The sequence below is a fragment of the Barbus barbus genome (genome assembly GCF_936440315.1).
Source record: "Barbus barbus genome assembly, chromosome: 45".
NCBI lineage: Eukaryota > Metazoa > Chordata > Actinopteri > Cypriniformes > Cyprinidae > Barbus > Barbus barbus.
This window is the reverse complement of record NC_136723.1, coordinates 3,306,166-3,329,530: the sequence shown is the minus strand read 5'-3', so window position 1 is coordinate 3,329,530 and position 23,365 is coordinate 3,306,166. Positions and strand designations below refer to the sequence as shown.

The following is a 23,365-nucleotide window of genomic DNA, read 5'->3' as shown; positions in this document are numbered from 1 at the left end:
TTCATTTATTTCATTACAGTATCTTCATTGTACATCATCTAAAAAGGTAAGAAAAACCTAAAAGCATGTAACCAATGACATTTTTGATGTTCAATAAGACACAAAAAAGAAAACATTTCATTCAATGGGTCATGAAACACTGTTAGATTTTAACAGTAACATATGTTGCAAATCATAGAATATTTGTTCATTTTAAATTCATGTTAAAGGTTAGGTTTAGGTTAATTTAAGTTTTTTTTTTTGTATTTTCATCTTACATTTACATTTATGCATTTAGCAGACGCTTTTATCCAAAGCGACTTACATTGCATTCAAGTTACAGTTTTTACATTTTATCAGCTCTTGCTTTCCCTGTATTTCCCTGTATCTTCCGTGGTATTTTAGATTGTGTCAACAGGATGTGACAACAGTGGCGATTTCCTCTGACAGACACATCAAACTGTGAGAGACTGCAACCTTGTTGAGAGACGCAAGTTTGAGGGTTTTGCACGGCTTTCTCCACAGTCACTGTTTCTATGCAATCCATCTATACTTTGAGCGTAACTAATCAAACGGCTTATATTTGTGAAATACTTGCAAATATTAATTAAGATAGCAAAGAAGAGAGGTGTTTTTTTCTTTTTTCCATGCAATGGTAAATTGAAGTGTGTTGTTTATAAGAGCTTGATGTTTTGAGGTGGTGTTGTCCCGTACCAGAGATCGCTTGCCTCTTCAGCTAAGTCTCGGTATGGGCTGCACAACCCTTAAGCATCGTAAGCCTAAATTGGTTTCATTGTCTCTACGATGCACTTAAACTTACGATGCTTTTGGGAAACACAGCCATGGTTGTTTGGTCCGCACCCGAGTGAGATTGCTGTATTCACACCAAGAGGGGAAACAATTCAATCGAACCAAACAAGACATGTGTGTACAACAATCCACAATAATATAATATAATATAAAGAGTAATTTTGATGTAATGATCCTGAGTGACATTTCTTGCCAATTCCTTTCCAAATCTAAGGCAATTTATTTGGGATACTACAGGAATTCTTCAAACCTAATGAAAAGTATTACTGGCGTGATACACAAGTGAACATGAGTTAAAGCTACAAAGAGACTAGGATTAGCTAATAACAGCTACAAGCAGTGGCATGTCTTTGTGTAAGCTCAAACAGTTATAATGCTTTCTTCCCTTTCCCAACCCTGGTCCTGGAGGAACACCAACAACTACACATTTACAAAATACACCTGATTCAACTCATCAGCTCACCTGAAACCTCTCATGGCTGCGTGTTTATAATGAATAACGTTAAAATTAACTGCAACTGACACGATACTTAAAAAACAAAAACTGTAAAAAGTATCCAAAGCATGAGAAACGACATGATAAACACCATCAATGATAAAAAAAACATAAATAATATCAATTTTTTAAACGTAAACGTGGTTGATGTAAATAAATTTGTTAAAACCAGAATAAACATTTCATCCGAATAAGCAACAGCTGTCTTTTTAGCCACATCCATAACCTTAATTGCTAACACTTTACAATAAGGTTAATAACATCCGAACTTAGAACAGTATTTATTCATCTTAATGATCATTTCAGCATTTACTAATGCATTATTAAAATCACAAGTTGTGTTTATCATTAATGCACTGTGATCTAACATGAAAAATCAACGAACAACTGTATTTTTATTAACAAAGATTAATAAATAGTGTAATAAATGCATTGTTCATTGTTTGTTGATGTTAGTTAACACATTAATGTTGACAAATGACATCTTATTGTAAAGTGTTACCCCTTAATTCAGTAAACCCTCTGTTTGAGAGTAAAACGTCACATTTGCTATAAAATGCGTAATAGTTGTTATAAACAAGTTGTTAAATGTTACAGAACATATTTAGCACAAGTCCGAAAGTAAACGGCTAACTTAGTTGCTTTGCTAACCGATGACATCGTGTGAAGTTCAGTCTCAAAAACTGAGAAAAAAATGACTAAACGACGGGCTTATGTGAGACTAACAAATGAACATGAAATGATAATATACTCTACTCACAGAAATGACCCGTTATTTACTTTCCTTTCTTCCTTCTGCTTGTTTAACTGATGTTCAGAGTCACTCAGACCAGTGCAATCGATCCGTGAGCTCCTGAGCGTGCGAGACTACCGCAGAGACCTATACTTGAGACTACCAGGGATCGGGGACGGTTGACACTTATTAGCAGTCTAATAAAACAATATAATTGAACAAAATCACTTTTTTAAAATTGAAATATGAAATATAGTTAAGTAAAATAATAAAATGGTAAAATAATTCATGGAAAAATAAATAGCCTGTATTTAAAAAGTCAGCGATCTACAGTTCTGTAGATATTTTATTAAAGTAGTAAAGGCTTGTTGCGTTTGGTGCAAATTTGTGCAATGACTCAATTACAACCAATTAATAGCTCGGTCATAAATCATGACACGTTCCTTTGTCGCTACTTTTTGGAGTAAATATGAAAGATCGCTGAACGAATCGATGAAATAAAATCTTTTTTGGTGAAAGAATTCAAAAGAGTCGATTCATTGGGATGAATCAAAAGACTCGTTTGAGAAGCAAACTTCAAATTTTTTGTTTAATAAAGACGCCTGTTTTAGATTTTCCTTTGTCTTTTTTCTAAATAATAATTATTCCATACAGAAAATGTTTGGGGATATTTAAACATGTAATTTATACAAAAAAGTAACTGAATTCAGAAGCACATACTAGCACACCTTTATTTATTTTATATAGCGCTTTTAACAATACAGATTGTAAACCTGTTTAGTATGTCCAATTTCATAATCCAGTAGCCTAGGCTAGTAGGTTACACCTAGATGACCTACGAAAGTCCAGACCAGATACAATGTTGATTTTGGTGTGGTTCGCTTTCACACTGCCCTTTTCGCAAGTGAACCAGAAATTGTAAACAAAACCACACATGTGCTAGGGCAGGGGTCTCAACCACTGGAGTGCAGTTCCTGAGATGCCCTTTGCCGATAGGGTTATGTTAATGATGTGAGTGAGTGCAGGAGAAATGGCTTGAAGGAGATGAGATGGAATAGGATCAAGTGGACAAGTAGTAGGAGGATGATTAGAAAGGAGTTTGGAGACTTCTGCCTCAGAGAGTGAAGAGAAGTGTATGTTTATGTATGGCTATGTTTGATTTAGTTCATACATTTAATTTCTAAATAAAATTGAATTTGTTTTGACATCTTTTGTACCTTTTTTTCTGAGAATGTGTTATCAGATTTCTGTGTTGACCACATTATATTAATTAAAAGAAATTAATATAAGAGCTGGGTATAACTGATGTAATCTGGATTACATAATCAGATTACAAAAATGAACTATTAATTTGAAATCAGCCTATAGTTACTTTTTTATGGATTACATGATTCATAATTTATTGGTTCTCCCTAATTCCACTTTTTCATATTTTAAACGTTAATTTTAAAACAGCCTACTGCTTATACACACAGAAAGTCATTAGTCAGGTGGCTACACAGCATTTCACTGGATTTACAAAATCATTTCAGTGTTTCAATATTGCATCAACTGAACACATTCATTTTCATTTAAATAGATCACTCTGTAGGTGATTTAACCATGTATTTCTATGTCTTTACAAGGCTTTTGTGTTTTAAACACATTAAAATGCACAAATTCATAAATGATAATAATCACCTAATATATTTACTTGAAATAACACTGAGATTTTAAAATAAATATTTGTATCAATTAAGCATTAAATTAGCATGTTCATGGTTCTCTCACGTTGCTTATAGCAAATACCTATTTTCATATTTTTTTAGTAAGTGTTTTATTTTGATTGATTTTATAATGACTTATTTTAACTGATCTTTTTTATGATTTAATTAATTCATAGCTTTTCATTAAACTCATAAACCCCCTGAAGTTGTTAATAACAGGAAATCTTTTCTTAATCTTTGTATTTTTATATCAATATGGTAGAATATTCTATTTAAATCAATGCAATAATCGAGAGAGGTCAAAAGTACTAATCTAAAAGTAGTCTGATTATAGGCTTCCTATAATGTGTAATATTATGGATTACATTAATAACTACAATTTTCGTCGTGCAATTTGGAATCAATAACGGATTACAATTTGCACTGTGACTGATTCAATTTGACAGATTATTAGCATGCATATTAAATTATTGGCTCCTATAGGTGTCACTCACACAGAGAGAGAGAGAGAGAGAGAGAGAGAGAGAGAGAGAGAGAGAGAGAGAGAGTGTTGAGATGGGTAATGTGCGCTTTCTTCTCATCTCCACACACTTTCGTAAGATTGGTCGTGTGTGAAATGCGGCTTACACGGAAACGGTGGACTATCTGCACCATAAGCATCCTGCTGATATTCTACAAGACGACAGAAATGGGCAGAAATGAAGTGCATCAGAAGACAGGATTGACAGGGTAAGGGCTCATCTTCTGCTGTTACAGAGGGAATTACCACTCCTCTTCTAATGAGCATCGAGTCTGATGAAGATGTAGCCTATATGTATACCTCAATAACAAGGCATTCATGTATGCTCATTCATTTATTGGTTTGCATCGTAACCCTTCTCTTGTAAACTATAGCTCATGTGCCCTGCTGTTGTTCATCTCAATTCAATTAAGATCGACACACTTTCCTTTGTTTGAGTCGAAATGGCCATTAACCCCTTGTGAAAAAGAAGTGCAATTAATTGAACGTTCACTTGTAGTGTACATTAAATTAAAAAAATATATATAGCCTACTTTTAAGTATATTTTATACACTTTTATATATTTAATTATATATATATATATAATTGTTATTTTTTTGCAGACAATATAACAGTACACAGACATGTCATTTTTAAAAGTGCCCTTTAAAATCATTATGTTGTAATAGCATAACAAATAGTAGGCTAATAACATTTTGACCATATCTGTATGAAATTACATATAAAGATGTATTGAAGTCAAAAAAGCACTCATTCTAATCATTTCTATCTAATTGTAATAGCATGCAGTTAAGTGTCAGAAAACATTACATTCATGTGGCACTTAATTATTTTCATTTCAAATGTAATTTTTAAATTAGTAGGCTACTGCTTTTAAGAGTATTTTTTTTTCTTGATTCAGTTTTCTGTTATTGATGTGTCAAATCTTTGCATCAGTAAATCTAGTATTATAATCCTAAACATAAGTGTGTGTTAAAAGATGTTGCCGTTTCCCAGGACTCTTGAAATGGAGTTCAGCGTTGATTTTAGAGGATTTGCTGACAAACTTGCACTTGTTTTGTTCCAGGAACTGAAAAAAATGTGGTCAAGTTCATACTTGCACATAATCTGCTTCACTTTATACACGCACATAGCATTGGGTAATTTTAGTTTTTCACCACAGATGAGTTAATTAACTTTATTATGGTGCCAATAAACATAAGAACATGCAGATTTCAGTACAGATGTGAGTTTATGATTTGCTTCTGACGTGTGTGTGTGTGTGTGTGTGTGTATGACTGTGTGTTGTCGGGTATGTGAGAGGACAGCAGACAGCTTCTGCTCATCAGATGTGGTTTCCTTTAGTGTCTTGCAGACTCGCTGCACATGATTTAACAGAAGTGAAAAAAAGTAAATGTCAACTGTTTCTGAAGTTGAGTCTGCTGTTAGGTTTCTATTTGATTTCACATGATACAGATCTTTGACGCCTTGCAGAGACAGTTTGCTCATTTCCAACCTGTAGATTTGTACAAGCTCACCCCTCAAAGAAAAATAAAAGTTTGTCAATAACTTAATAACAAGCACTTTTAGTAAATTTTCTGAGTATTTGTTTACACAGCATCTTACGAAACACAGACAAAGCAAAACAAGATGATGATGACAACTGAAACACAGTATACTGGATAATAATAAGAAGAAACAGATGTGCATCAGGGTTATTAACCTTAACTAAAACCAATAATAAAGAAACATTTATTACTTTAAATAAACATTATTTGAAATCAAATCAAATATTTTAAAATATTTGTTTTATTTCAGCTAGTGGCAAAGCAACATTTATAATTCTCATTTAAGGGAAGTACTAAAATATCTAAAAACTAAAACTTTAACTAAAATTTCAATTGAAACAGGAAAAGATCAAAATAAAGGTATAACACTTTATTTTGAGGAGAAATTCGCTCTGTTTATTAGCATGCATATTACTAGAATATTGGTTATTTATTACTACTTATAAAGCACATATTAATGTTTTATTCTGCACGACCATATTTTACATCCCTTAAAGGGATAGTTCACCCAAAAATGAAAATTTGATGTTTATCGGCATCCAAGATGTAGGTGACTTTCTTTCTTCAGTAGAACACAAACAAAGATTTTTAACTCAAACCGTTGCAGTCTTTCAGTCATATAATGGCATTCAATGGGACCCATGGCTTTGAGAGACAAAAAAAACATACACAGACAAAACCAAATTAAACCCTGCAGCTCGTGACGATACACTGAGGTCTAAGGACACTAAACGATTTGTCTGTGCAAGAAACTGAACAGTATTTATATAATTTTTTACCTCTGATCCATCGCAATGTCCAACTGTCCTGAGCGCGTTCACAACAGCGGCGCGTGTAGTGATGGGCACGTTCGAAACACTGCTTCATGAAGCTTCAAAACATTTGTGAATCTTGTTTTGAATCAGTGTTTCGTAGCGCGTTCAAAGTCACCTACATCTTGGACGCTCTGGGTTTTAGGAGTCCCCAACAACAGGTTGTAGCATCTGCTTATGATCCTTGATGGTCATTGGGACTTTATGTCTTTAGAGACCCCTTTTAGTCTTTTGACATTTGCATATAATTCACAGACCTGGCCCCACATTCGACCTTTATATGGGTGCTAAATTGCCAATGGCTGTCCCCCCCACTGTCAAAAAGACGCTAAACAGACTAGATGCCTTCCTTGCGTTGGCATCTATGTTTAATGTGTGTATGTTTGTGTCTAGTTCGATGTTGCATATTCCCCTGTAGTGTAGTTTAATAAACATCCATATGTATTCACGCTTGGTTGTCTGTCTGCTGCTCACAGAAGGTCACTTTAACGTTCCGGTTTTGTTACATACTCTGTGAGCAATGTATCAGTAAGGAAATTATTTTCCGTGGCCAGAGAAATTATTTTCCTTAGAGTCAATAGATGATTAAAACTGTCCGTACTGCGGGCGAACAAATCATTTTATTGGACTATTAATGCTACAGTTTCATTTTTCCAAACCCCTCCTTTGCGTGACGCTAATCTGCAGTGATTGGTCGATTTCATTTAAAGCAGTGCAGTGCTGCTTTGTGTTACCGGGGAAACAGCTATTTTTAAAGTTCCAACATGCTAATGAAACGGCTTAAGATTCGTTTGAAAAATGACTCGTTTCAATGATTCAGAGTCTACTCTTTCTTTTGAGAGACAATAACTTCATACACGGTGTTCTATCAGATTTAAAACTTTGCAGGATTTTTTCATTCACTTTCATACTGTATGAAAGCTCATTTTCAAAAATCCATAATAGGGGCACTTTAAAATGTAGTGTGACCAAAATCTAATTCAAAATATAAACAATATGTTAGTATCAATGATAACACTGATATGCATAATTGATAACTAAGGAAACCAAGCAAAATAAAAAAACTATTAATAAAAAAAACCAAATATAAATACAAAATAAGAGTCCTTGGAGAAAAATGTACAATAGGCCTGTGACAAATGCCAAGGTCTCTGGTTTTGAGTGACATTTCTGTTATTTGGCGAGTCCAATGGCAATATGTCTTAAACTCATTGTACAGGGGTTTTTTTTTCTTGATACTTGCAGATACTGTGATTAAAACCTGTACACTGTGTGATACTTTCTTTTTGTTATCAGAATACATTAATTAGTTTGACTACATAAACACAATATCGAACCCAACAGAATTACTATGCCACATTTCCATTTGAACAGGAGGTCTGAGCCCAGTTCTACTAGACTGATGGTCAACGCCTCCGAGAAACTGTTCGGCTTTAGTTTAAGTGATCTGAGTGACATGGGAGAGGGATGGAAGATTAATGCCACCCTTGTGACCATCATAAGGTGAGTAATGATGAGTTTAAAATGCACACAGCACATAAAGCACAGATCCGAGAGGGGCTAGTAGAGATATTGAGAGCATGACTTCATAGGGTCATTTCTAGAGCTTGTTTTGCAGGATGGTATGGTTATGAACTAATAAGTAATCTGTTCTCTTTATGTGCTTCAACACGTGGAAGGAAGGACGTGCTTCGCTTCTTGGATGCGGAGAGAGACGTGTCTGTTATCAAGAGCAGTTTCAAACCGGGCGATACCATCCACTACGTTCTGGACCGGCGCAGGACATTCAATGTTTCTCAGACTCTACACAGTTTACTTCCCGAAGTCTCTCCACTAAAGAACAAGACGTTCAAGACCTGTGCTGTGGTGGGGAACTCAGGCGTTCTCCTGAAGAGCGGCTGTGGGAAGGAGATAGACAGCCATGGTTTTGTTATCCGGTAATGTCTTTACTTCTTTGCGGTGATCTAATCATTAGTGTCTTATGGCAAGGCATGCAGTCTAACAAGGTCTAATGGTCATTTATCGCTCACTGAATCAGTGTTTTCCCGTCGGGCTTGAATACTATTTGATCCCATTTTTGGAAACCTGAACTAGGAACAAAAGCTCAAAGTACTTCAGAAGCTTCACATGACTTCTGTAGTACTGCAAGATTTTCATTGATTTCACCCCAAAATGAAAACCAAATTTCCTTATTTTGGTTTCATTGATATACAATTATATACTTTGTTTTATTAAACATATTTTTAATAGTATTTTATAAAAATATTTCCTGTTTTCTAAGTAGCCATTTTGTTGTGTTTTTGTAATTTTTAGTATTCAGTGTTAGTTATTTTAGTATTAAGTTAAAGTAAATGAAAATGAGTTACCTAGCTAAAATAAAATAAGCTAAAGTTTTTTTTTTTATATTTTATATTTTAGTTCTTTAAACTGTCGTTTATTTGTCTTATTTTCCACATATTTTCAAAGATCCCTGTCTCTGACCATTGCCTGTTCTTTCATCCCTGAGCAGATGTAACCTCGCTCCTCTTGAGGATTTTGCAGATGATGTGGGTTTGAGGTCAGACTTCACCACTATGAACCCCTCCGTGATCCCGCGGGTGTACGGGGGTCTGTGGGACGAACGACAGCGGGAGCGATTCATCCGGCGTTTACAGCAGCTAAACGACAGTGTGCTCTGGATCCCTGCCTTCATGGTGAAGGGTGGAGAGAGGCACGTGGAAATCGTGAACCAGCTCATTCTTAAACACAAACTCAAAGTGCGCATGGCGTATCCTTCACTCCGCCTGATCCACGCCGTACGAGGGTGAGTTAGGACATTTACAATTCCAGTATTCAATTTAATTTAAATAACACAAAAGAGTGCAGCATTCTAATTCAAATTCATAAGTAATGAAGTAAAATTTAAAATGAATCAAAATTCCAAAATTGATGTCATTTTGATTTTTAACTAGAAAACTAACTTTTCTAGTTAAAAATCAAAGTGACATCAATTTCGGAATTTTGATTAAATTCAAAAAACATTTTAAAAGTTGGAAGATTTTAAACCCTTAGGTCCAGATTTACTAAACAGGGCAAATTAGCGTTAGAGTGCAATTCCATTAAAGCACCAATGGGAGGGGAAAATTCTGCATGTGATTTACTGACAACGCGCAAATTAAAGAATACAGACGCAGCCAGATTTCCATAATGACCAGCGCAATCTACCAAGTGCAGCGAAAATTACCGCCTGCTTTAAGACATGCTTTTTTGGGCCGTTAAATAATGGCACAAATACCAGTGCAAACCTTAGTAAATCACATTGCGTGATCCATTTTAATACTCTCCTCCCATAAATTTTGTGTCTGAAAGGGAAACACCTACAAATGCATATTCAATATGGTCAGGCACAAAAATAACTGTCCACGCCTTTTGAGCTCTAATTCTTCACTGTGCGTCTTTAGTAAATCCTGACAGTACTATTTTAACGCCAAAAGACGGTTTGTGCTAGCGCAAGCTGTTATTACATCTGGCCCTTAGAAGTAGGGATGCATGATATTGGATTTATGCCTATATCCGATATGCCGATATTTTTCAACTCATTTTGGCCGATACCGATATATTTCCTTTTGTTTGGAAACAACACCAAGTCTCTTCTGTGTGGAAATTATAAGCAAATAATTTTTTAATTTTCGTTACTTTTTAACAAGAACTTATTTGTTAGAATTAAATAAACAATAATGAAGTTCTTTTATAATGACAGTACATTGAAGCTTTGAAAATAACTATAAATAAACTTCTTATTTTTTCCAGAAAGATGCAGTAGTAACCTTAACATTTTATTTTAATATTTAACATTTGTAGATAGTTTAAATCAAAAGAGTTGAAAATCTTTTAGAGATCATAATTTGTTTAAAAAAATGTAACATATTACACATTAATGAATAAATCAGTATATATTCTTTTGGATTCATTGTTAAAATACCAAAAGGCTTTGAGAGCAGCAAGATCAAGTTATTTTACGAAACTTATTACTAAAACTTACCATAGACCAAGAACTCTTTTTACTGTTTTTAACGCTGTTATCAATCATAAGTGTTTATGAGTATTCTGCTGTATCAAAGACTTATATTTTTTGTGAATAAGATCAGTGACATTAGAATGGGGAAATCTTGTCACTCTTTTGATCCTTCTATCTCTACAGCTTGTAAAGCGGAGTTTCAATTTGAACCTATTTCTCTCTCCCATCTTCAAGAAATAGTGGGTCATTTAAAGCCGTCAGGCTCCTCGGTGGAAGCCATCCCTCCATTTCTTTTGAAACAAGTTTTCGATGCTGTGGGGCCCTATCTTTTAAACATAATAAATCGATTTCTGGAAACCGGAAGCTTTAAAACATGCTATAATTCGGCTGTTATTAAAGAAACCAAATTTAGACTTAAATGCTTTGGCTAATTTTAGATCTGTTTACAATTTGCCTTTTATTTCAAAGATTTTAGAGAAGACAGTGTTGCAACAATTGCAGAGTTTTCTGGATAAAAATAAGGTATTCAAGCTTTTTCAGTCAGGTTTTAAAAACTATCATTCAACAGAGACTGCTTGTCAGGGATCTCCCCTGACTGTCTTGTCTGTCTTGTCTTTGTTCCATGTTTCAGTGTTTGTTTTGTGTATGAGCACATGGCTTTAGGTGTGTTGGACTTCATGCAGTGCCGCACAGACCTATCGGCGAAAGCAGCCGCTTGCAGTCGGGGGCGGAATTGAAAGCGGAGATGTGAAGTCTGACTCTTTCTGCTCCCGGTAGTGATGCTCTCACGGTGTTTGGATACTCTTATCACAGATGAAGTGAATAATATGCAATATTTGTCAAATGCACTGACGATGAAATATTTTCATGAGCAACAGAAACACTTTTTATATACTGCTTAATACAGAGGCTGTCACGTTCCCTCTCGGGGTTCAAGGAGCGAGGAGACGTAGAGGTACCAATAAATCCTTTTATTGAATACACACACAAGGAGCTTGGGGAGAGGCGAACATCACTGACGTTAATGACGATAAGACCGGACACAGGGGCTAGGAAACACAGGGCTTATAAACACAGGGAAATTAACGAGGAAGAACAGAAACAGGTGAGGGCTAATCAAACGCAGGGCTGGGGACACATGAACTACTAATTAAAGGAACGAGGATGGCCAACTAGGGATACGAGAGGAGGGGAAACACAAGACAAGGACTGACAGAGGCATCTGTTCAAGAATAAAGTTCAACATAAACATATACTATTTAAATACCAATAAAGTGGGGGTATATTTGCTTTTATCAGTTTTTTTATTAAATGTGACTCAATATAACATTGTGACTATAGAGTAAAAAAGCTTTTACTGTTCTAAAAACAGATTTGTGAGCAGTATTTTTTTATTATTATTCAAAAATTATACGAGGGTTTGCACAAGCAAGTACAAAAACAAATAAACATTCATAAGAATAAGTGAAACAATTCATGCCAGGGGTACAATTACAACAATTTTAACAAAAAGCTTCATAGGTCTTTCTTGCTTTTTTGTTCTTAATTTTATCTAATGTAGTACCATATTGTTTAATCTCCTTTATAAAATGTTCAAAGTTTGGCTTAGCTTTAGTCCATTTTTTCACATGTCATATTTTCCAAGTAAAATAAGATTTGTGAGCTGTATTGGATTTGAAGACGTTAGAAACACACGTCATTGTTGTCATGTGGTGAATTTGGCCAATCGTGGATCACGATTAACGTCTTCAAATCCAGCTCACAAATCTGTTTTTAGAACAGTAAAAGCTTTTTTACTGTAGTCTCAATGTTATATTGAGTCACGTTTATCATAAAACACTGATGGAAGCATATATACCCCCCCACTTTTTTAGTATTTAAATAGTTTACGTTGAACTTAATTCTTGAGCAGATGGCGCTGTATTAAGCAGTATATAAAAAGTGTTTCTGTTGCTCATGAAAACGTTTCTGAAACGTCTGTGTATTTGAAAAATATTGCATTTTATTCACTTCATCTGTGATAGAGTATGCAAACACTGCGTGAGTGTCACTAACAGGAGCAGAAAGTGACTGCAAGCGGCTACTCTGGTTGATCGCCGCCTGTAGCCGTGCTTTAAGTCGAACGCACCTTGAGTGTTGTCACCTGCCCCTCATGTCTCTGATCTTGTTTGTCTGAATGTTCTCACCTGTTCTTTGTGTTCTCCTCTCCTTCATATGGTTCTCACTTTCCCTCTTGCTTTGTCAGTTCGTTGTTCTAACCGCTCTGTGTTACAAGTTCTTCTTTCTACCTTAAGCTACTGAGTGCTCCCCGTCTATTTACTTATTGAGCTTTGTCAAGTCAATATTATTTGTATAGCACTTTTAACAATGCAAATTGTGTCAAAGCAGCTTTACATTGGCTTGATATAAAGCTGGGTGGCTTTATATCAGCTTTACAATATTTAGACGGGGAAATAGTTTGTCGAAATAGTGTTATTCTCCACTAGTCAGACAAAATCAGCAGTTTAAATCTAGGCTAAAGCAGAGTCAGATTGTGCAAAGGACTCATCTAGTTCCTGTGGTCTTGAAAGCTAACACCATGTTTCCTAATGATATCTCCCAAGGGTAACATGTAAAGCGTGAAAAGTAAGGGGCCAAGTACTGAGCCTTGAGGTACTCCATACTGCACTTGTGATTGGTATGATACCTCTTCATTTACTGCCACAAATTGATGGCGGTCAGATAAGTACGATTTGAACCATGCCAGTGCACTTCCTCTAATGCCAACATAATTTTCTAGTCTATTTAAAAGAATATTGTGGTCAATAGTGTCAAACGCGGCACTAAGATCCAGTAGCACTAATAGAGAGATACAACCACGATCAGATGATAAAAGCAGGTCGTTTGTAACTCTAATGAGAGCAGTCTCAGTACTGTGATATGGTCTAAAACCTGACTGGAAATCCTCACATATTTTTCTCTAAGAAGGAACATAGTTGTGATGATACTACCTTTTCTAATATGTTTGACAGAAAAGGCAGATTCGAGATCGGTCTGTAATTAATTAATTCTTTGGGGTCAAGTTGTGTTTTTTAATGAGAGGCTTAATAACAGCCAGTTTGAAGGTTTTTGGGACATATCCTAATGACAATGAGTTAATAATATTCAGAAGATGATCTATTACTTCTGGAAGCACCTCTTTTAGGAGCTTAGATGGAACGGTCTAAAATACTGTCAGACTGTGTCTCGTGTTTCCCCGCCTCTCGTGTCCATATTTGGCCTTCCTGTTCCTGTCCTATTTCTGTTCTTCCTCGTTGATTTCCCTGTGTTCTTAAGCCCTGTGTCTCCCTGTCTCCCATGTCCTGTATTGTTTGTCAAATCCCCAAGCTCCTCGTTCCGTCTTGTGGATTTCAATAAACCTTGTGATTAGAATCTCCGTGTCTCCTTGCTCCCAGTGCAGCGTGACAAATACAGGTTGTTGGTTTAGATGATTTAACAAGTTTATACAATTCTTAATTTCCAATAGAAGAGAATTGAGTCGAATTGTTCCTCAGGGTATCTATAGTGCACTATCTGATACGATACTGTAGCTGACAGCTGCATGGTTACAATTTTATCTCTAATAGTTTCGATCTTGGAAGTAAAGTAGTTCATAAAGTCATTACTACTGTGTTGCTGGGTAATGTCTGCACCTGCTGATGTTATATTTTTTGTTAATTTAGCCACTGTATTGAATAAATACTTGGGGTTGTGTTTGTTTTCTTCTAAAAGAGACGTAAAGTAAGCAGATCTAGCAGTTTTTAATGCTTTTCTGTAGGATAGGGTACTTTCCCGCCAAACAGTACGAAATACCTCTAATTTAGTTTTTCTCCAGCTGCGCTCCATTTCTGGGCTGCTCTCTTTAGGGTGCGAGTGTGCTCATTATACCACGGTGTTGGACTCTTTTCCTTAATCTTCCTTAAGCGTAAAGGAGCAACTGTATCTAAAGTGCTAGAAAAAGAGAGAGTCAATAGTTTCTGTTACATCAAGTTGTTCTGAGCTATTGGATATGCTGAGGAATTGAGATAAGTCAGGAAGATTATTTATAAAGCAGTCTTTTGTAGAAGTGATGGTTCTACCATATTTGTAACAAGGAGTTGGCTTTACAGCTTTAGCTATATGGAATATACACAAAACTAGATAATGATCTGAGATCTCATCGCTCTGCTGCAATATTTCATGCCACTGACATCAATTCCATATGAGAGTATTAAATCTAGAGTATGATTTCGACAATGAGTAGGTCCTGAAACGTGTTGTTTAACACCAATGGACTTTAGAATGTCTATAAATGCTGATCCCAACGAATCTCTTTCACTATCAACATGGATATTAAAATCACCAGCAATTAGGACTTTATCTGTAGCCAGCACTACCTCAGATAGAAAATCAGTAAATTCTTTAATAAAGTCTGTATGGTGCCCTGGTGGCCTGTATACAGTAGCCAGTACAAACATCGCAGGGGATTTATCATTAACACTTGTTTCTTTGGATAACATTATATGAAGCACCATTACTTCGAACGAATTTTACTTGAAACCCGACCTCTGAGAAATACTGAAAATATTGCTATAAATTTTGGCAACACCTCCCCCTTTACCTTTTGAACGCGGTTCATGTTTGTAACAGTAATCTTGGGGGATAGACTCGTTTAAAGTAATGTAGTCATCTGGTTTCAGCCAGGTTTCTGTCAAACAAAGCACATCTAGTTTATGGTCAGTGATCATATCATTTACAAAAAGTGCTTTTGTAGAAAGGGATCTAATATTCAATAAGCCAAGCTTTATCATTTGTTTCTCTGTATTATATCTGTTTTTTATTTGTTGAACATCAATTAAATTGTTACTCTTACTTTGGTTTGGATGTTTTCTGTATTTTCTAGTTCGGGGAACAGACACAGTCTCTATAGTGTGATATCTAGGTGAAAGAGTCTCTATGTGCTGAGAATTAACTGACTTCTGTGACGTGAGGCGGCTAGCAGACGGTCGGTTTAGCCAGTCTGTCTACTTCCTGACCTGGGCCCCAGTTAGTCAAGTACGAACTCTAAGACTATGTGCCATATTTCTAGAGAGAAGAGCGGCACCACCCCAAGAGGGATGAAGACCATCTCTTTTCAACAGGTCAGGTCTGCCCCAAAAATTCTTCCAATTGTCTATGAAACTTATGTTATTTTGCGGGCACCATTTAGACATCCAGCCATTGAGTGACGACAGTCTGCTATGTATCTCATCTCCCCGGTAAGCAGGGAGCGGACCAGAGCATATTACAGTGTCTGACATCGTACTCGCAAGTTCACACACCTCTTTAACATTATATTTAGTGATCTCCGACTGGCGAAGTCGAACATCATTAGCGCCGACGTGAATAACAATCTTACTGAATTCACGTTTAGCATTAGCCAGCACTTTTAAATTTGCCAAGATGTCAGGCGCTCTGGCTCCCGGTAAACATTGGACTATGGGGGCTGGTGTCTCTATTTTCACGTTCCGTACAATAGAATCGCCAATAACTAGAGCACTTTCATCAGGTTTCTCAGTGGGTGCATCACTGAGTGGGGAGAACCTGTTTGATGTTCTGATCGGAACAGAAGAGCAGTGTTTTGACCCGCGACTATGCCGCCTCACAGTCACCCAGCTGCCCTGCTGTCCTGCAGAACATTACTCTTACCTGTTGGTTAACACTGAGTTTGTGTTTTTATTCGTCTTTATTATTATCTTTATTATCTTAATTTTTAATAGAGGTTTAAACTATATTCAATTTTTACAATGCTTAACAAATTTATGTAAGTTTTTTAACAATGTGTTTATGTAAGGTTTGTGCCACTGCTGCTCTAAAGATTCAAGAGTTTTATTCGTCACATACACAATTATACAGAGTATAACCAGCAGTGAAATGTAGGAACAGTAAAGTAAAGTAACAGTATTGGTGATAACCAAAATCATTTTTCGGCTTTCTGTACTGGTTAGTACTCCAATATGTGTAAGCTCTTTAGTAACAGTAGTAGGCTATTTTTAATGCTATAATATCATTATTGCTGTTATCTATGAAAGAAAACCAGAGCACTTATTTTTTCTTGTATTTTTTATTTGAGTATTTTTTTTTTCGCGATACCCAATTGCAGTCAAAAAGTACATAAACAATACCAGCAAGAATGCAAGCTGTTATGAGGCCATTTTTTATTATTATGTCTAATAAATGACAATAACATTTTTAATTTTAAACAAATTTTTGACAAATTTCTAAAATATGTTTTCTCTTTATTATGATAAGTGGTCTAATAAATTAAGCACTGTATGTTTTCATAGCATTCAGTTGTCACGTTTGTTTGAAGGACATTGGGCAGAATGTGGAATAGTGTTTTTTTGGGTCAATATTTTTTTAATCCGATTAATCGATTAATCGAAAGAATAATCGGCCAACTAATCGATTATCAAAATAATCGTTAGTTGCAGCCCTAGGCTGTACCCTACGGCCCCTCTCTCAGCCTGTGTGACTATTAGTCGTCTCCTGCCTATTGGTTGAGCTGTGTTCACTCCCCTCCTCACCTTCTCTCGTCTTGTCTGCAAGTTTGTCTAATAAATCTGTTAACAATCACTCTGCATTTGAATCCTCCCTCCAGATCCGTGACACTGCACTCCTGAAGATGTGTGACATAGCTACCAATTCTGGGGATTGTACCGTACTTGTGCTGCTAGATCTGAGTGCGGCTTTTGACACGGTAGATCATGCTATACTACTTGCTCGCTTGGAGCATTGTGTTGGTATCAAAGGAGCTGCCCTTGAATGGTTTAGATCGTATCTTTCAAATAGGAAGTTCAGTGTTAATATTGGGGAATATTCGTCGGAGGCAGCTGTTCTGTCTTGTGGTGTAGGGTTGTAATGGTATGTGATTTTCACGGTATGATAATCGTCTCTGAAAATATCACGGTTTCACGCTATATATTAAATAATAATTCTTATCAGTAACAATGACTCTTAAAAGAATAAGAACAAGTTATTTGAGTGAACAAATCCTTTATTGCAACAAACTTGAAATCGTTTTAATGAAAGTAAGCCTCCCTTCTGAGGGAAAAAAACAACAAAACTAATTAGAAAATAAAGCTATAAGCCTTATGTATATCTATATCACACTTTAACATTTTAATGAAAATTTAACAACACTTATTTTTGGCAAAGTGCTGCACAACAGAGGTATTCTAAGTTAAAACATGGACAAACATGATATTCCTTAAAAATAATGTTTAAATTAATTATTATAAAGAATATTATTATTGTTGTCATAACTTTTAAGTGCTTTGTACAATGCTAATTTATTTCTGTCAGGACTTCAAGTTAAATTGAACATTTATTTTGACGGGTTGTAGCAGGCCTTTGAGTTTAGTGTATCTGACGATGGTTTTTCTCAAATAAAACAGTTTTTCTCTCAGAGCAGCTCTGCTGATGTGTTTATGTAGACGCTGAAAACACCATTAGTGTCATGCATGCATACTTCAGTATGTAGTAGATTAAACGGTGCCGCTCATATCTACTTTTGATTTATCCATCCATCGCGTTTTAAGTGACAACCTCGTTAACGTTATTCTGTAAATCCCATGTTCACGACTGCACTGGGATTCCCTCTGTATCACAGAAATTATACGGCCTTATAACTTGTTATAATTATAATTATACGGCCTTATAACTTGTTATAATTATAATTATACGGCCTTATAACTTGTTATAAATGCGACATACCTTTATCTCTGTCTCTGTCATTTCAGCAGAGTGAAGCAGCCAAAATAAATTGCATATGCGCGGGTGAGATTATTATATATATTATTTTTTTTAAACCGCAGATATGCAAATGTTTACGGTATTATAAACCGCAATAGACCATCATACCAGTATATTGTTACAAACTTATGTTCCACAGGGATCTATTTTAGCCCCCATTCTCGTTATATATGCTCCCATTAGGGTCTATCTTCAGGAAATATGGGTTGTTGTTCCACTGCTATGCGGATGACACTCAAGTATATTTACCCTTAAAACCTAATACTGACCAGTGGGAAACACTTAGGGCTTGCCTATATGACGTGAAAGTTGGTTATCTTTAAATTTTCTCAATTTTAATGAGAATAAAACTGAAATCATAGTTTTTGGCTCATCTGATTCTCCTAGTCAGATAGGTAATTCAACACTTTCTGTAAAGCCTTGGCTAAAGAACTTGGGTTTTGTTTTCGATGATGGTTTAAAATTTGACAAGCAGGTAAACTCAGTGGTCAAATCCTACTTTTTTCAGCTTCGTCTTTTTTGCTAAAGTAAAACCTATATTATCTTTTAATAAATTGCAACTTCAATGCATTCTTAACATCAAGGCTAGACTATTGTTATTCACTGTATTACGGGATTAGCCAATCATCTTTATTCCGGTTACCGATGGTACAAAATGCGGCAGCAAGACTTCTGACATGTACTAAAAAACGGGACCATATTACTCCAGTGCTACGCTCTTTGCACTGGCTGCCTGTATGATACCGTGTTGATTTTAAAATTATTTTCTTCGAATTCAAATCTTTAAATGGTTTGGCCCCTCCTTACCTTTCGGATTTACTGTCAGAACATTGTCCTCTATTCTTATTGCTACGTATTCCTAAATCAAAGCTGAAAAGTAGGGGTGACCGTGCTTTCTCAGTAGTGGCTCCCAGATTGTGGAATGCACTACCCTCCATCTATATCTGTTTTTAAATCCAGGTTAAAAATGTACTTGTTTGAACTGGCATATGGTCAATGATGAAATGTAGTGCACTGTGTTTTTTTGTATTTATGATTTATAATCTGATATTTCTACTGTCTTTTGTATTGGTGTAAGCACTCTGGTCAACTGCTGTTGTGTATAGTTGTGCTATAGAAATAAAATTGACAATATATAGAATTATTTAATTTACAAGTGTCATGTTTGTGATTTAAGGTATAGCTTCTGACCTTTAAATCAAAACATACTCATGATTTTATGACATCAATTGCTGCTTTATTTAATCAGAAACACAGTCTAAATGTTATTTGTGTATTTTACTTTCATTTTATTAGATGTAGGCCAACAGTGCCCCCTACAGAATTAAAACTCGTTACTGAGCAGGCATTAGGCCCCGGGGGAGGCTGCCGCTGCACGTGCTATTACTGTTTACTCTATCACACACCACCTCATTCTGTAAATGCTTTCTCAGTTTAAATGCAGGATCTAAAACAGTGAATCTAATCATCATTCAGGCAAAACTTTGCTTTAAGAATGAGTCACACTTCTGGCATGATCTAATCGCTAGCACAACCTGAGCACATGTGAGTTAATGTATTCCTCGGCAAGACATATCGGCAGAATTTTTCATATCGGGCAGATGCCGATATTTTAGGGTTGGGCATCTAAGGTATAATGCCGATCCGATACGCATCTCGATACAAAGTATCCGATCCGATATATTAACGATACATTTGTGACATATTGCGATGCAATACGATACGATTCACACCCATATCACGATACGATGCGATAATTCAGCACTAACTAATTAGATCAAGTTTATGTGATGATGTGAAAGAAGATGCGGTGCCATTGAATGAGTTTGATTATTTATTTGATTATTTATCCAGGATCATGTTTCTGGCGTTATCTGTGACTAACGCGGGGCTCTTCTCTTCAATCTTCCACTCGCGGCACACATCCTGAAGTAAAACGGCTAGATTATTCCCTGTGTGAGCCTCGTTGAACACTCTGGTCTGCAGAACGTGGTTTTTGAGAACCCACCCGTCATCTATGTAGTTTGCTGTGACCGTTACATATGATGCTGTAGCGCACGATGTCCAGCCGTCCACTGTTACAGCAACTCTTTGGGCTTTGTGCAGAGACTCCTCTATCTCTCTTCTGCATTTGTCGTACAGAGCAGGAATCTGTTTATCGGAGAATAGCTTTCGGTTTGGTATCTTATAACGAGGCTCCAAGACATGGAGGAGGTGTTTAAAACCTTTGTTCTCCGTGACACTATAAGGCTGAATATCTTTGCAGATGAACAATGCAATAGCATCCGTTATTGCCGTAGAGCGCGCAGAACTGTTAGCAAGCGGGGCGTGGAAAAAACTTTCAATGCTTTTCTCACCACTTTTGGAGCTGGTAGCTACAGGTGAATCAGAGCAGGAGGCAGGGGATGCAGGGACACTGGAAGATCCACAACAACACCGTGGCGCCGCTTCAAGTGAGATATCAGATTAGTCGTACTGCCCGTGTATTTTACAGATGCGCGGCACATTTTACAAATTGCATCTGTCTTGTCAAGTCGTCCATCTTTCTTGTAAAATCCATAGTGTTGCCACACTTTAGATTTAAAACTCGGTGGGGAATAAAATTGTCTCGGCGTCCGACATGTTTGCTTTGCTCCTCGCGCTACCTGACAATTAGGGCGCACCACTAGCTTCATCCGCGCACCTGATACATTGAATTGTAGTGTACACATCCGGAAGTCCGTTGCTAAGGCCTACTTTATGTAGGTCGATTAAATTATACTCCAAAAACAGGTTGACAACACTTGTTAATAAACAAAGAAATACATTCTGTATTAAAAAGATAAGCTGTATCTTGGAAAAACCGATGCATCTCGATTTGTTTCCAAAATTTCATTCATCCTCTGCTGCTCTACCGATGCACTCGCATCGTGCACGCGCATGACCGCGTATCGATACATATCGGTTAATCTTCCCATCCCTACGATATTTACATTTAAAGCCATTATCGGCCGATTCCGATATCGGTCCGATAATATCGTGCATCCCTACTTAGAAGTAGTGATTTTATATTTCATAATACATGGAAAATCATTTATAGTACTGAAAATTGGTAGCACACTCAGCAACTGATAATTCAATAACTTCAAGCAATGTCTGTTTATTTCTTAGGTACTGGCTCACAAATAAAATAAATATCAAACGACCCTCTACTGGATTATTGATGTACACAATGGCTACGCGCTTCTGTGATGAAATCTACCTGTATGGATTCTGGCCTTTCCCCAAAGATGGCAATGGAAATCCTGTTAAATATCATTACTATGACGGACTGAGATATCGTTATTTTTCCAATGCGGGTCCTCACCGGATGCCGCTGGAGTTCAAAACGCTGAAGGGACTACACAGCAAGGGTGCACTCAAACTGACCACGTCTAAATGCACATACCCTTGATGTGCAGCTCATGAACGGACGGACACTCAGAACTCAAGTGAAGACTAAAATGTATTTCCAGCTTTGGAGAATGAGTGTGCCTGTGAGATTCGTTTACTGTAGAGAAAGTGCAATGCTTTACACACTGAACAAACTACTGTTGTTTCCAAATGACAAATGAAACAGTCCTGCTTAGTGCGTTGATATTACAATCTTGGTAAGCGATATTGTCTGAAAATTTTTTACACAAAAGTTGCCAAAGATACTGTATTTTTAGTATATAGAAACATAATTATTTTTTGATTCACATAATTTAGAGACTCCCAACCTAGTCACACATGTCCAAACAGCTACTTAAACAGGTTCTTTGCAGCTCCCTTTTAATGGCAAAAAAAAGACCCCAAAAGTAAAATCATGTGTGTAAAATAAAGGTTTAATGAATTTGCGTTGAATTCCAGTCATAGCATATGGTAACTTGGTGAGTCTGATTTAACCCACAGTATCCACTTTTTTTAATAGACTGGAAATTTTAATAATAAGTGCAAATTATTTTCTATTAATGTGAAATAAAAGGAACACATGTCTGGTTTGTTGTCAATGAACCTTATGGTTACACCTAAAAAAGGGAAACACTGGTATATATCAGTCTCAGATTAGTGAATGTATTACATGTATGTTGTCGAAGTCATTTAGACCAATCTGTCTTAATCAAATGTACTGCTGTATGTCAGATTGTGTTGGCATGCCTGGAACAAATGACTTGAATATAATAAGGCCTCACATTATTTATGTGGCATTACATTGAGTGTGTTACTGGTGGCTTAAGTAAAAACATTCTGAGCAGATTATTGATGCAGAAACGTAAATGTATAATGTATGTACGTTGAAGACACGCAATGCCTTAGAGCAGTGGTTTTCAAACCTGTCCTGCAAGCACCCCTGCCCTGCACATTTTGTATGTCTCCCTTATCAGACACACCCAATTCAGGTCTTGCAGTCTCTACTAACGAGCTGATGAGATGAATCAGGTGTCTGATAAGGGAGGCATACAAAATGTGCAGGGCAGGGGTGCTTGCAGGACAGGTTTGAAAACCACTGCCTTAGAGTATTCATTTACAGTTGTTTTTTCAACTTCAGTGCATTCTTTTATTTATATTGTAATGTATTTTGTATTTTAAACAGATGTAACATTTTTGTGTGTTTTAAAATTTGATAGTATTTGTCTTGCTGTATTAATTTGTTTTCACATCTTTAAAGTTGATTTGAGTTTTTAATGCCAAAAGCAAAAATCAACTTAATCTCCTGAATCTTTCTGATTTCTTGACCAGAAGACACCTGTGACATGACATGAAAGGACATAGGACATATTGGAATTGTTTTGGAATTTTGCTAAATTTGCTAACTTATGGAGGCCTGTTTCCAAAACAATTCAGTATCTATACTTCTTAAAATCTTACTGTGATTCAGTTACTCTAAATTATACTAATTAATTGAAAATATACTGTACAGTAGGAGTCACGTGACGTGCTCATGAACCTAGTCACACTTGAGTAGAGCTCTG

General features: G+C 36.2%; 2 protein-coding genes across 3 annotated transcripts in view; one reads left to right on the top strand and one right to left on the bottom strand.

The window, feature by feature from the left end:
- Positions 1-2,144, bottom strand: part of LOC306864490 (peptidyl-glycine alpha-amidating monooxygenase B-like) — a 54,601-nt gene extending 52,457 nt beyond the window's left edge. For both annotated transcript variants that reach the window (XM_079408529.1, XM_079408528.1), the window contains exon 1: positions 2,046-2,144. The gene's annotated coding sequence lies outside the window, so the exon portion shown is untranslated. The remainder of the gene's footprint in view (positions 1-2,045) is intronic.
- Positions 2,145-4,265: 2,121 nt separating this feature from the next.
- LOC306864191 (CMP-N-acetylneuraminate-poly-alpha-2,8-sialyltransferase-like) lies at positions 4,266-22,192 on the top strand. The gene is made up of 5 exons (XM_079407983.1): positions 4,266-4,453; positions 7,979-8,107; positions 8,284-8,541; positions 9,114-9,407; positions 21,543-22,192. The coding sequence occupies exons 1-5, from the start codon at positions 4,287-4,289 to the stop codon at positions 21,823-21,825; spliced, it is 1,131 nt and encodes a 376-aa protein (XP_079264109.1). The 5' UTR covers positions 4,266-4,286; the 3' UTR covers positions 21,826-22,192.
- Positions 22,193-23,365: the final 1,173 nt, after the last annotated feature.